This window comes from Colletes gigas, unplaced genomic scaffold (assembly GCF_013123115.1).
Source record: "Colletes gigas isolate AHSC1104 unplaced genomic scaffold, ASM1312311v1 Colletes_gigas_Sc00025, whole genome shotgun sequence".
Taxonomy (NCBI): domain Eukaryota; kingdom Metazoa; phylum Arthropoda; class Insecta; order Hymenoptera; family Colletidae; genus Colletes; species Colletes gigas.
Genome location: NW_025106654.1, coordinates 2,204,899 through 2,219,256, shown reverse-complemented (window position 1 = coordinate 2,219,256; position 14,358 = coordinate 2,204,899). Strand labels below are relative to the sequence as shown.

At 40.5% G+C, this 14,358-nt stretch overlaps 1 protein-coding gene across 2 annotated transcripts in view; it reads right to left on the bottom strand.

Annotated features, from left to right (window-relative positions):
* The window catches only part of LOC122401454 (lysosomal acid glucosylceramidase-like), an 82,935-nt gene that overhangs the window by 19,603 nt on the left and 48,974 nt on the right, over positions 1–14,358 (bottom strand). Inside the window, exon 1 of one of the 2 annotated variants that reach the window (XM_043403585.1) lies at positions 4,458–4,567. The exons of the other annotated variant lie outside the window; for it this stretch is intronic. Within the exon in view, the coding sequence (XP_043259520.1) occupies positions 4,458–4,511 (54 nt within the window). The 5' untranslated portion in view covers positions 4,512–4,567. Of the gene's footprint in view, positions 1–4,457; positions 4,568–14,358 lie in introns of those variants that run through there. 2 annotated transcript variants of the gene reach the window in all.

The window sequence follows — 14,358 nt, the reverse complement described above, 5'->3', positions numbered from 1 at the left end:
TGAAAAAATGCCAAAGGAGAAAGATAAATGGTTCGAAGAGCACTACATCTGTAGGCCTTTAAATTTTTTTTAGATGCAGCAGTGCAAGTGCAATTAACAATTCCATCATTCTTTGAATAGAAATGCATTTTTTTTTTACACAAATCGATTCTTCTGTTCATTCTACGTAAAAAATGATTAGTGTACCATGGCAAAAAAATTATTAGATCTCGAGATCTTTTCATAAAATATCTTTATTGAAGAAGATATTCAAACGCTTCTCCATTACATTCCTAAACATTTCTGATCTCGTATATAATCAAATATATATAAGTTCTTTTCCAAAACTGTGCCTTTTATGTAACGAAGAACCTGCTTCCATCAAATTATAATAACACCCTCAGCACCTATAAATATTGAATGGTTTTTTTTGAACACCCTGTATATCAAATTATAAAAGTATGGGAATTAATTTCACTATCGAGGGAAAAATCTTTTCTATGTTAACAGTTGTGTGCATGGAAAATCGATAGCCGACACGTGACTAAATAGCGTGTAGTCCGTTAGGTTCATTTTACTTCATCTCATCAGGAAGCGTTAAAGCTCCTCAGATACTCAGCGTGCTTCTTCCATGGAGTTTTCTGAGTTTACACAAGAACTCACTTTGGAACCGTTCGGCGTCGATTTAACGCGTACGAAGTACAAACTTCTCCTATCTACGACTCTATTAAACTTGTTCCCGTGGAACCTTATAAATATCGATATATCGCGGAATGGATTTTTCGTTACTTGCCTCGATCCACGAAGCGGGGACTTAAAAACTAGTCGTTGTAAACGTTTGTCGAGTCCAAAGTAGTTCGAGCGGTACCATTGATTTGGAAGTGTCGATTCTGGAAATAAAATAAGGTAAAAGTTCGTTCGAACTGCCGCGAAATCAAGTTAAAGTTAATAGAACTTGGTCGTGGAAATTTGTCGATAGAAAAATCGCGAGAACGCGGTAAAACGCGACGATGGAAGAATTGAAAAAACATTTGGCCCAAATAGTTAAATTTACCTTTTTGCGTTTCGCGTCGTGCCTGTATTTTTTCTGTATCCGGTAGAAATGATTTCTCTATTTCATCTCCATTATTCATTTAGCGAATCGAAATTAAACTCGGTCTTCGTTCGGTTTTCAGCGCGGCGTGGTAAATGATCTTTTCAGGATTTTCGTACCCGACGCAACTGGAATTCTCTTCGAATTACCGTAATTGGATCCTCGTAGTACGATGTATGGAAGAAGTAATATATTCGTACAAAATATGGTGGCTTTCCAGGAAGGTAAACAAACGTATAGCGCAGGAGAGCGTTACTGGCAGAAAAGCGACCGGGGGAAATATAACGTGGAATTTTCTAGCTACGTCTATTGTATAATCTCGAAGGCGGAGAAAGAACGACGCAACGTATCCTCCGTATGTGTGTGTATGTGCGTGGGTGTGGGTGGGTTTCGCGAACCGGCATCAGCAGTCACGTAGCGTTTCTACCTCCCGATCTCTCGAGTCCAACTTTTCGTAATGGATGCAGGACGCATCTATCATCCCTCGTCATCAACGTCAAAATCCTGGCCAAACAGAGCAACCATCGGCTCGCCACTGAATACCGACTACTGAATACAAAAGAGCAGCCAACGAATAGCAGATAGTATGCTCAACTGCCTTCCTCTTCTCTGTGTCTGTGCGAGTTCTGTGCACCGATCTCTATGCACGCATTCACACGGTCAGAGTTAAACATTACCAACGCCAATTTCAACTTCCACGTTACCCGAAATTAACTAACAATCGTTGCGTCGAAACGTAGCAGTCCGTACAATTATTTCGGAACGAAGTTGCCCACGCACTATCAGATTCCCTCGCTTTTTCGTAGTTTTAATCTGGAGAAAAATTCGGTTAACCGATGAAAGTTAAACGATTAGTTCTCCTTCAAAGTAGGGCAGATAAATGAAACGTTTGCGTGTAAATCACGTTATTGGCCGTCAAATGTTGATATTCCACGGCCCTCCCCCGCTCGAATGCCGATCACGTCTATTTGTTTACGCCTATTGACTCGACTCGTTGGACCGAGTATAGAATTTGAATTACAAATTGAAATTAGACACTGCCTTATCGATCACGGAAATTACAGAACTCGTTTACGTATTTTCGTGTTCGCGGCGCATAATAAAGACGGCTAAACGTCTTTTCTTGATTGCAATAACCCGTTTCTGTCGCAAATTGGTTCGACGATCGAAGCGCGGAGTCGCTCTGGTAATAAGATGAAATTTTTAATTTCGTTAACGCATAACGACAAAGTTCCAATGGAACGGTACATAGTGTAATTTGAACTAACGTACAAGTTGGACTACCGGAGCGTAACTAATTACCAACGCGAGTATGTAATTAGTTACTGCGAGATCGGCGTGTATCCTATAACGGCGCGAACGTAACTGCTAATTAACTGCGACGCAAATATGCTCGACGATTCCTTTTCTATCAATTATTTAGCGAACTCATTCGTCTCGTTACAGTACTAGAAAATCTGAAAATGCAGTCAGTTGATCGTGGAGAAACACGTGTACAGGATGTCCGCCGCTATAAAATCTTTTACAGCCTCTATCTCGAAAACAAATCCGCAGATTGAAACACGATACAGAACTTTTAGTTTCCTCCGTGCGTAATGGATTTGCACGTTTCAACTAGCTCCATCGTTTCAGGACCCCTGCGTCGAATTTGGATCACCGTTGCAGGGCGCAGTTTCTCGCATAAAAAATTCACGACGCGACAAAAACGGAACGGCGCAACGTTTCTAAGTTCTGCTGTTCATAAAAAAGGATTACTTTAATCGGTGCATTTTTTGTTCTTTCGCAAAAAGTTTGCTCGATGCCGGGAGTGTTGCAAAACTGCATTTCTACCACGTATGCCGATTTAGCCCACTTTCCGAGAACAATTCGCTCGTTTCGCAACCGGTAAATTTTTTTTCTGTTTCGTTATTCGTCCCGTAGAAAAATGCTGTAAGAGTTCGAAACGTACATTGGTGATTCGAAACATCGTCGAACGAATTTTCATGAAATTTCATTGTAACGTTTACACGCTGTGCACGAAATCGTCGCCGTGTTCCGAATTTCATCCAAATTGTTGAACACGTCGTGAAAGAAACACGAGCACGGAGGCAACCTTTCGCAGGGGTTGCAATCGCGGATAAACTTGCGATACGATTCTTGGTATACGTCGACGTACTGTTTGCAATAAGAATAAAATTAAAGCAAAACCAATTTGCTTGCCGGGCCACTTTGACATCGAGCCAGAAATTTGCGTCTCGTGGCATATTCACTTGATTTTGCACAAGCGCTATCTTCGCAAGGAGAAGTTCGACTATTAGTCTCCGAGATCTCCAAGTTCGTGGATTCGTAGTCGCCTGAATTCTGGTTCAGGGACATTGGACATCCACGACAAATGAGGGTATACGATAATTATGGCAAGTACCACGTCGTAATCGAGCAAAGAACAGAACTTTCGAGGCTGCTGTTAGAATCGTTGCGAAACTTTCTCAACGATTGACACGAAGCAGCGTAAAGCACTCCTTTGTCTCCTCGGTATGAGCTCGCAGCAGCATCTCAAAAATACTTGAGATTCAAAGGAAAAGCGGTGAAACGTAACTCTAGGTCGCATATGATTTTCTTCCTGAATATATACGCGAAGTTTCAGAAGTGCGTCATTAAGGAGATTTAAAGTTTTCTCAAGTCGACGGTGTGCGCACGCTTCGGTGAGAAAGTTTCTGCTACTGACTGGTTTCACGGTGTTTCGAACGGACCACGAGGTGAAAATCGTCAAGGAAAATTGTGAAATCGAGAGTGTTGAGGCTCTTCGGAGAAGAAACAAGATTCTTTGATGCAATAATTATTTATTTTAATTCATTTAAAAGCGCTTGGATACAATAGAGTTCTGTCGTTTGGATAAATGTACAGGAAGTTACAGTAATAACGTTTGCAACAATGTTATCAAGGCTTGAATAAGATTAGTCGGTGGAACAGATCCATCCAGAATACCCGTGAGCAGTCCTATCACTTGTCTGAGGATCTGAAAGTACGTAAAACGTAATAAACGATCATCAGCCGTGAATTATTTCTTCGGTGCATTGAATATTCTTCGAGCGTCTCGGTAAATAATTTTTAGAGCATACTTACGGCTTGGACTGGAGATGTAGTAGAAACGGAACTGTCGGTCGCTGCACTAGCTCCTTCGACGCTCATCAACTATTCCACGACACAGCCATAATTTATATTTAACGACACGGTCATCAAAAAGTAAAAGCAAGAGAAAATTACGATTCAAGACGGAAATCACGAGCAGAGTGTTAATAAATATAACGCCACTGAAAAATATGAACGCTCGCGACGAGGTTCTGGACGAGTACGAAACGATTCGGACGTCGTTTCGGCGAGTAATTTTAAAGATTGAGATACTTACCATTATAAAAAAGAAGAAAGCCAAAGGCAGGATGGCGGCCATGATGCGGTTCATTTTTTTTTTTAATTTTACTCGTTACCGTGAGCTCGATCTGCACTTTGTTTCAGTGATGCCAAACGCTCGCGGACTGTTCCTTTTATGGAACCTTTGTTATCTTTTCGTGACATTATCGTCAGCAGTTTGTCTTTTGTCATAATGACTCATAAGAGGTCAATAGTTGAAAGAAAAAGGAAAGTAGAAAAACTCTTTCTAACATATTTAGCTACATATCGTCTAATGCGTTCGATAATACTAATTACCTCAATTTGGTGACACTCGTCGGTCAAGGTAAATGCACGTGAAATGATATTTTTAGAGTAATTCAATGTTAACCAACGCGAAGAGGGTTTCACAATTATTCTTGTTATTATCTCGGAATGGCCAAACTATTATCGAGGTATCATAGCAATCATTCACGACAGAACACGGAAACAAGTAGTAAGTTTTGTAATAACGCAAATAATAGCATGTAGATTACGCTGTATTATCTTGAAAAATGACTTGGAATATAAGAAATATTGTGAAACGATTGGTACTTAATTACAGAATAATTTTCTATTTGACAAATCGATAGCACAGGGACTTTAAACTTTCGACGTCCCTTTTCCCAATTCGGTTGCCAATCCCCGTGACGATCCTGTAGATCGGAAAACCGGACAAAATGCGTCTGTCGGTGCATTGTTTCGTAGTTTCCTTTTGAATCAGAGATGAAGCACGACGTCGTAGTTGGTTGAAAGTAATTATCGCGAGATAATTGGATTACCTTTGGGTAGGTCCGTTCGACAGCTGTGCAACTGGAGCGCGGAACGGAAAGGTATTGGCGTAAGTGGCGTAGCGATTCACGCTGAATCCGTAATGAGAGAGAACTGAAATCTCGAAACTCTGACAATAAGGACGCCCCGGGTCGAGGATGGTCGTTGCTAGCGAAAACAAACCACTGGTAATGATCGAAGTTTGTCGCGATGCCACTCGAGGTAATGGCGAGTGGTTAGACGAAGCGTGTGGTCAAACGCAACCTTCTGGATTACATCCAGATCCGACGGGTATAGAAAGCAAATTGTTCAAGCGAACGCGACCCTTACGAACTTCCTCGCGGCTTTATCGCGAGAATTGGATATCCTTTCGGTCTTCCCGATTGTTTCCATCTTAACTTCTGACCCTCTTATCGGCCGATTTCGCTCGTTTCTCCATAACCTGCTCGACGAACTCGACGGAGAACGCTATCTGTAGTAACGGGGAATCCACCCCCCAAATTCTTAACATTTTGACTGTCGTTGGACGAAAGTGTCTTGGAAGTCGAAACGGATCTCTTACAACACTAATTTTTACCATTGCTCTCGATCCCAGTACGCGTTACTTAAAACGTATAAATTTGGAAGCTTAATGCATCGAGCAGATAAAACTGGCGGAAAGGTACCCGGAAACGTTTCCGTCTAAGAGTGAATCCGCGAGTGTATCGGACTGAATTCAGCCCGATAACGGCGATGCAATATTTTAAGAATTTCAATACTGCACTCGTCCCTTAAACTGTAAAGTTTTACTTCGCAACGTCATCCGGCTCTGCCGTGTTTCCTCTGCAGCTTGCATGTGCTATTGTATTTATAGAGTTTCTCGTTGGGCATCGTGCTGCAGGATCGTCTCGTGTTAAATATTTTAACGTGAAAGTATAGGGTGAGAAGTTTTTTGAAAAATGTACTTTACACAATGGCGAACAAAATGCCGGACGATAAATAATTTTCCCAATAAACTGGCGAAATAACAGGACGTAACTAACGCATCTACTCCTTCGAACGATAAATCATTCTGACGTATTGGTTTAGATCAATACCTGTCAAGTTTGAGTTCGAGGATCATTTGAGACTCTCCTTTGACTTAAATTTTATCAGCTTTCGTAGAAAAATAATGCTGTTGTAGTCCAGAGGGCCAAATAATTAATAAATATAATAAGAAGGCGCGGGGCAGGCATATTTTACGGGAGACTTATAGTTTACTATGAAGTTTTACGGCTTAATTTAGCCGTGCTGCCGCAAGAAGAGATAATAAGAATAATGTCCCGTGATTATAGAGCCTGGTATGGTATCGCTTTGTTACCGTCTCGTTGGGGTAACATGAAAACTTCTCGTCCACTTTCTGCATAACTTATCAGGATCAAAGTAGTCATACTTTCAGTGAAAAAATGCTTTACAAGGCAGCTTTAATCATTTCGCGAGAGTTTAGAGAGACAACGCAGAGCAAACAGGGTGCAAAAAGAAAAAGATGTCGTCGAATCGTGGATGTACCATTAAATTCCGATACTCAATTTTTCGTTCTTACTTTTCGCGATCGTCGACGGGTAAAGAAAATATTGATTTAATTCGACCTGGTTTCGGGCAGATTTAATCTTTTCCCACAGTTGCCACGCGGCTACATATTCGGACTCATCGATAAACTATTACTGTCATTTTCGAATACGCGAACAAGTTATGTCGGTTTAATTAAAAACTTCGTTTTTAATGTTGCTGGACATCTCGATCGAAAGTTAAAACGCAGCTAATTACGCATCCCGAAAATTTTGCATAACTTCTTTCGGAAACGAGCGAATCGAACGATGCAGTGTCACGTCCGAGCAAAATGTTATGTATTTATGTACGAGAAGCGTGCTAATAGACGCGCGCTAGATGGTATTTGTGTACATTACTGTTTCGCGAAATTTATGGACGAGCTTAGGGGACCGCTAACAGGCTTGCGAAAGTTCAGACACCCATTCTTGTTTCAACAATTTCTCAGCGTTTTCGCGTGATAGACGGATAGTTCGACGCGTCGAAAGGTACATATATTATTTAGATACATTGAATGTATAAAGACCATAGACAAGACAAAAGACAACGCCAATAGTCAGTGACAATGGGTATCGATGGTAGACAGCTACAACGTTGATTCGTTTTGTATCTATTTAATAGTGCCAGTTATTTCAATTCGTGTTCTGATATTTCTGGAATATGACAATAGTCAGCAATACTAGACAACGAATACAATACATCTGCAGTTAATAAATTGAGACGTTGATTCGTTTTGTATCTATTTAATAGTGCCAGTTATTTCAATTCATGTTTTGATATTTCTAGAATATGACAATAGTCAGCAATACTAGACAGCGAATACAATACATTAGCAGTTAGTAAATTAAGTCATTTATTCATCTTATATCTATTTAACAGTTTCACTTGCTTTTCGTTTTTCTTGATTCTGTTTTGATATTTCTAATCCCAAAATCGAAGGGTCGATCGTTGAACCTACAAGTGGTCGAACATTTTGGTAAGCCCAGTATCGTTCGACGTAGAAATTTCTCGGGTCGATTAAGCGCAGTTTGTTCGTGAATGTCGGTGGAAGATTCTTATCGTTCCGAGATTAAAAATAATTTCCCCTGGTGGCCGGGGTGCGGGGGCGCACGCATTAACAGAGTATTAACGAACGACTCCATTCATCGTATCGGTGGCTGTTGCATGATACGAAACGCGTCACGACGATAACGTTTTACAGCGGTCTGGAAAATTACACCGCCGCCGAGATTTGCATGAAAACGACCTTTCTCCGTAAATATAAGCTCGACGATATTGCGAAGTTTATTGCAAAGTAGCCGAACGGCGGGACTCGGGCTGGGAAACGTGTCGCTGGCCGGATACGCGGCCGATGTTAATTAAATTCTCATTAGCCGAGTGCTCCCGCGCGTTACGCTTTTTATTTTCGCGGTTGGTTAACTCGATTCGAGCGACCAGTCATCAATAACCCGCCGAAAGCACGGGGCCCCGTTTTACAACGCGGTTTCTTATAGATGCCTCGTTGTTTATTTTTAATGACCGGCAACTCGGGGCTAGGTCTAATTTCCATATGAACCTGAGAGGCGTGAAACTTGCAGATAAACGAAGCAAATACTTTTTTTTTTTCTCTTCTTTTACTGCCATTTCTGCGCTCCTCTCCTGCTGGCAAGAATATACTTCCCGGAGTGTACGCGTATACTTCCGGTCCTTGTTTCGAGGAAAAAATAAAGGAACACCACCGGGCATGCCACACCTATTCTACTCTAGCTTGCAACATTATTTTCATTCTTTCCGGTCCTTTTTTAACCGCATCTCCACCGAGAAATCCCACGTATTACCCTGGCGTTGAACGCGTACTTTAACTCGCCTGCGTTTCGAAGGGTTGCTTTTTTCCGCCTACGTTTTCCTCCCATTCCCCGTTTCGAATATTTCTTTTTACCGTACGCGAATTTCATCGACTTTGGTTCTTCCGGTAAGATGTTTAATGAATTTAGGAAAAAATGAAAATTTCGTTTTAGAGATATTCCCAACGATTTAAGTTAATTGTTGCGTGGTGTGGTAAAAAGGACCGATAGGAAATTACAGACGACGAATAAATGTGAGAAATGCATTTCCAATCATGATCCGTTACACTCGGAAGAATAATATCTGTTGAACGCGAGGGGAAGTACAGCGTAATCGAGCGTTATTAATCTCCGCGGAAAAATAATAATAATAACGATATCTCTCGATCGATAACGGGCATCGTAGTTACGTATATCGTTTATAAATCGTTTAAAGGGATAATTCACTATGGCGCGAAGATAAATTTCAAACTTGGTGGAATGATGTACGAGTTCGACAAAAGCGTGGACACTCGTGACAAATTGATTTTTTTGCAAATTTCGTCGGTTCGAGCGAGCTGGACAAGCACATTACTCATTGCTCTTGCCCCGTAAATTGTTCCACAAGCTACTCGGGGATCCCAGAAATTTGTGCCACTAATGGGCAAACCGGGCGATTTTGAAATTAACTTGAATACGAGGGAAAAAGAATAGAGATAGGAAACGCACTTCGTCGATATTTATTAATATTCCTCCGCAAACGTTAATAAAAATCGCTTGCTCTACGCTTTCGATCAATTTTATGGCCACGATAAAACGTTTTAAACGTAAAGATTCTTTGTAACGACGAAAGTCCCGCGTAAAATAAATAGAACGGGATATATTTTTTAACCGGTATCGATAACTGTTTCCAATCACTGGGAAATAATTCAATCGTGGACATCATATTTAACGTACCCGTTTGATGGAAACCATAAATCTGAGCGTTCGAACGTTATCGTTGGGCGGGCGTAAATAAAATCGACCGAGAACACCGCTCTAATTACGCCATTGATTCGTCTCGGTACGAGAATGCGAGGATCGACAAACGAAGTACCGGAGAGGAGTGCTGCTTTTGGGAGAATTTGCGTTTTCCCCTCGATTCCATTGTTCGTTAAAAGTCATTGAATAGTCATTCAGTTAACCGAATCGTCGACGGATGTAACGCGGTACGTCGGCTGGTAAAAAAGTCCCCGTTCGCCGCATGTTATTTTATTATGGTTGTTGAATGGTGCTTGATTGATCGTCGCGGTGTTTTTGCCACGCGAATTCTTTTCGAAGCGGCTGGGCAACGCGCCCCTCCCCCGTCGTTCCGATTTTCGGCGTTTCTCCAGGTCTACTTTCGCGTTTTCCACGGTCGAGCGTCGTCGTAAATCATATCCGCGAGTCGTTTTCCGCATCGCGTTCGCCTTTCTTCCCGTCGTCAAAGAGAAAACACGTGACACAGTTTCAAAGACCAAACTCTCGAATAATGTACTCCCGCTCACGCTGAGAAGCACGCGTAAAGTGCGTTTAATTTTTTGCCTGACTAGACTTCATGCGGGTTGGAACGTTTCACCATCGCCATTGTATTCGACAGACTCTGCTCCACATACAGTAAAGAGCATAAGCGAATGACCACAAGTTTTGAATAAATCATTATTCATTACTAGGAATATAAAAGAATAACAAAAAATAAACATTATAATTATTTTCATCACAGTTAGAAGTAACGTAAGATAATTAACATCTTGTTGTTTATAAATAATACGAACAATAGATTGACTCAGTTTTGCACCACGTTCAATATTTGACAATACATATTTAATATATTATTTATTTTTAATATTTCGTACACAACCATTTTGCTTGAAAAACTGCATTAATTCTCTTTCGCATACTTTCTATTAACTTTTTAAAAATGTATACAAAACTTGTGGTCATTGGTTCATTTATGTTCCTTACTGTAATTTCTACTCGTCTAATTCACTTCGAATTGAAATCACATTAGTAGCCACGAAGACATAATTAAAATATCCAGTTTCCCTTGAAGAGATTCTTGGGGTAGAGTACCAATAGAAATTTAAGGCGGTTTTTTAAATCCTGTGAGGACATTGCACGTTGCAGTTCTTTCTGCCACGAAATCGGCCCATAAATTCTGTTGTTCGCGCGGCGCGGCTTACCACTGGACAGTTTTCCCTGAGAAACGGTAAACTGATATTTTCCAACCGTCCACGAGTTTGGAAAACGCGTATAAATTAAAGAATATCGTTCTCAAAAATGGCACCGTACCCATTTACGACATACTTTAAATGAAGGATATATTTCGAAATCTATTTTACACATTACCGATCGCGTTTCAAACATAATTGTGTAAGAAGTGTATGTGTTTGGACAGTGGTGTTGGAATCCAGGTGGTCAAGTAATGCTCCTTTTGTATTATAAGAGTTTATTCAATTACGTTGAACTCACGTCGAACTCAACTATGAAGAATAACAGAATTTGCAATGGAATTTGACTCTTGGACAAGGCGTTAACACCCGCAGACTTCTTGTGCAACTCTGAAATACGTTCGAGGGACTGCGCCTCGAACATGCGTTTTGTTTACATCATTATTATAAGATAGGAACTATCATCGATACTTTGTATCGAACGTTAGTCGAGAGCAGTCACAGTTTTACATTTATGGTTCTTTACGTTTACGCTTTATGCCCTTACGTTTTATGTTTTTTATGTTAAATAGTTAGTAAATATTAAATAATATAGTTTATACAGTTACGTTTATTGTCCACATGTTTGAATCCGACCATACGCCTCTGACCATCCTTGACAATCCTTACAATTGTTAATATTCTACAGACAGCAGTAGAGAAGGGCTGCACTTAGCTCACGTTCGCGATTTTCTAAATTGAATTGTTAAAATGTCCTCGAATGAACTACGAATCGGGGTCGGGGATACAAGAGCACTTTATTATACGATCGTGTAACGAGCTTATGACGCTTTTGGAAACACAGACCGAGGAAGGCGGTTAGAGTATCCAGAAAATTGTAAAACCCGCATATTCCCGGGCCATTTTCGTCACATAGTAAGTGAGTTTGCTTTCTAATGGCTTTCCCCATTTCGTTGTACAAACGGCGTACGCTTTGGAATTTGGTAAACTTTTGCTGATGACTTGGATGATCTTTATTTCTGCTCTCGTGGAGTTATCTTTGCGAGTCGATTAGAATTGTCAAGTAGTTATTATCGCCATCGGTCGTGTTACTTACTGGTTCGAGTCGGGGCAAACGGATGTACGGTTGAATGGGGAAGACGAGGGACAGAGGGATGCGAGATGGGGAAACGTGCTTTCCTAGAATGGGCAAAGCTTTCCACAGCAGTTGGACAACAAATGGGCCGTCGAGAGGGCACGGCACCGTTAACAGGAGCCAGGTTGCAGCAGTTTCGTCGTTTCTATGTCGTGCACGAATCCCAAAGAAACCCTGGAAGAACGTTTGGCCGTTAGAAGGTTCGATCTACGGTCGGACAGTTTATAAGCTTGTAACAATCGGCACCGAGGGATTCGAAGTTTGCCCGTTTCTCTGGTAATAGCCTGTCCGGCGATACTCTTGAAACATTTCCGTGATGCGAGGGTCGTCGCGTCGAAACAGTCATTTTTCTTTTTATTTTTCACGCTGGTATGCATAGAACATCGCGGCTATTTAACTTTTGAGAGGTTTCAAATAATATTCACAAATTTCACTGATAGAATAATGACAGGTGCCTCGTGACTCACGTGCAATTTAAAATGTAGAAATTCTGTACGATACGTGTTACTTTTTATCAGGCCATTGTGCATTATCAGGTAATTGGAAAATGATTGCAGGAAAGTTATATTTTACAATAATATTATGTCCACTTGATATCGAAAACGTTTCGAATTGATAAAAGCAACAATTCGCTATAAAAGAGAATTTTATTGTCAAAAGTTGTCCTTATAAAATTATTTACAACGGGCGTAAAATGGTTTAAAGAATATAATTTCCTAATAATTATTATTCTTGCGCAAACCATTCAAGGTAGCGATACGTACGATGATAAAATCCTATTTATAGATTTCAGCGACCGAGCTAGGTTACACCTCTGTTCCAGGTAAAAGTAGAAAGCATCGTAAAGGAAATTTTTTTATGGCGTAACGACCCCTACTATCCCGCGATACGATTTTTGCTCGAAATGCGCCAATACGCTTGCAAAGAGCAATTTCACTTTGCTTTCAAATGGAAGTATCTAATTTTGTTATATAAATCGATTCCTTTGAAACATTCTGTGCACGGAAAGTACAAGTCGAAAATTCGACATTATACAAAGTATTTCATTTCCCTTTGAACAATGCATCTCAGCACTCAAATGCTCCTCCATTAAAATTCAAATTTCATCTGTTAGAAACGTTGAAATAAATAAATGCCTGAAGCTGCTCATGTGCTTCTCTTTGGCGCGTTTCCCCCTCTTAATGGAGGATCGGCCAGGACATTTGGAAAAAGGGCCGTACTGTCAAGGGTGCCCTCACGACCCTGGGTTTCTGTCAAGGTACAGAATTGTATTGGCTTTTGCCGTGAACAGTCATAGAATATAGTTTTAGAAAGTCCACTTCGTGTTTCTTACACATCTTGCTTTCTGAAAATTATCACTGTTTCTTTATTTGTCATAAAAATGTGAAAACATTTAATTAAACGATTAAAGTACGTGTTGGAATACCCTTGAACAAAGGGTACGACGAGAGGCAAGGCGTCGAGTAGGAGAGCGGACCCCGGCGACGAGCGTCAGGCCTTGTCGTAAACCACCCCCGAAGGCCCTTGAAAAGCCTTCGTCAAGAGGACTGCGTGGGGACTTTTCGCCAGCGTCGATATGAACATTTTCCCAGGCCGGGAAAGACACTTCCTTCTGAGCGATTGACCGCGTCGCATCGTCTGATGCACAACGGCCACGAATAATTTGTTGGATGACCAATGGCCAAATATCGATACGTCATCGTCTGTTAGTCACAAGGCCCGTTAGTCACTAGGTCTAAGGATTCTCATCCCCTACTATTGCTGAGACATACAGTGCCGAACAAAAGTATTGGCACAGACTGTATTTTCAAATAAAATGTTATGTAGCTGTGAATAAAGCACAATGTCTTCTTTATTTTTGGTATAAAATATAAGTTTGAGGTTTGAACTTTAAGTATCTCGCGAAATAAAGCGGTTAAGTAGACCTGGAATAATGAAAAATAGTAACAAATACACAGAGGACAGTTTTCGACGAAACAAAAGTATTGGCACACTTGTAAATTTAATATTTCTATGAAACACTTGTGTAAATATTTATAATGTTGGCATGATTGTTGTATCCAGGGAAGTCCCGAGATTCAATTTGATATTCATTTGTTATTTCTTACTAAGTTTGCCTGTAATAAAGTGAATAACACAACCATGTATCGAAAAACACGAGAAATAACAATTCCAGAGAGAAAAATTATATTAAAATTATGAAAAGAGGGAAATTCATATTCCACAATAGCTAAACTAGTAAATAGAAGTCGTTTCACCGTAAGAAATATCATTAAACGGTTTCCTGACGAACAAAATGTAAAAAATCTTCCGCGAAGTGGTCGTCCACAGAAATTATCAGAACGAGATAAACGAAAAATTACCAAGATTGTAAAAAAATCCTAAAGTTGCCTCTACAGAAATAGCGGCACAAATGAA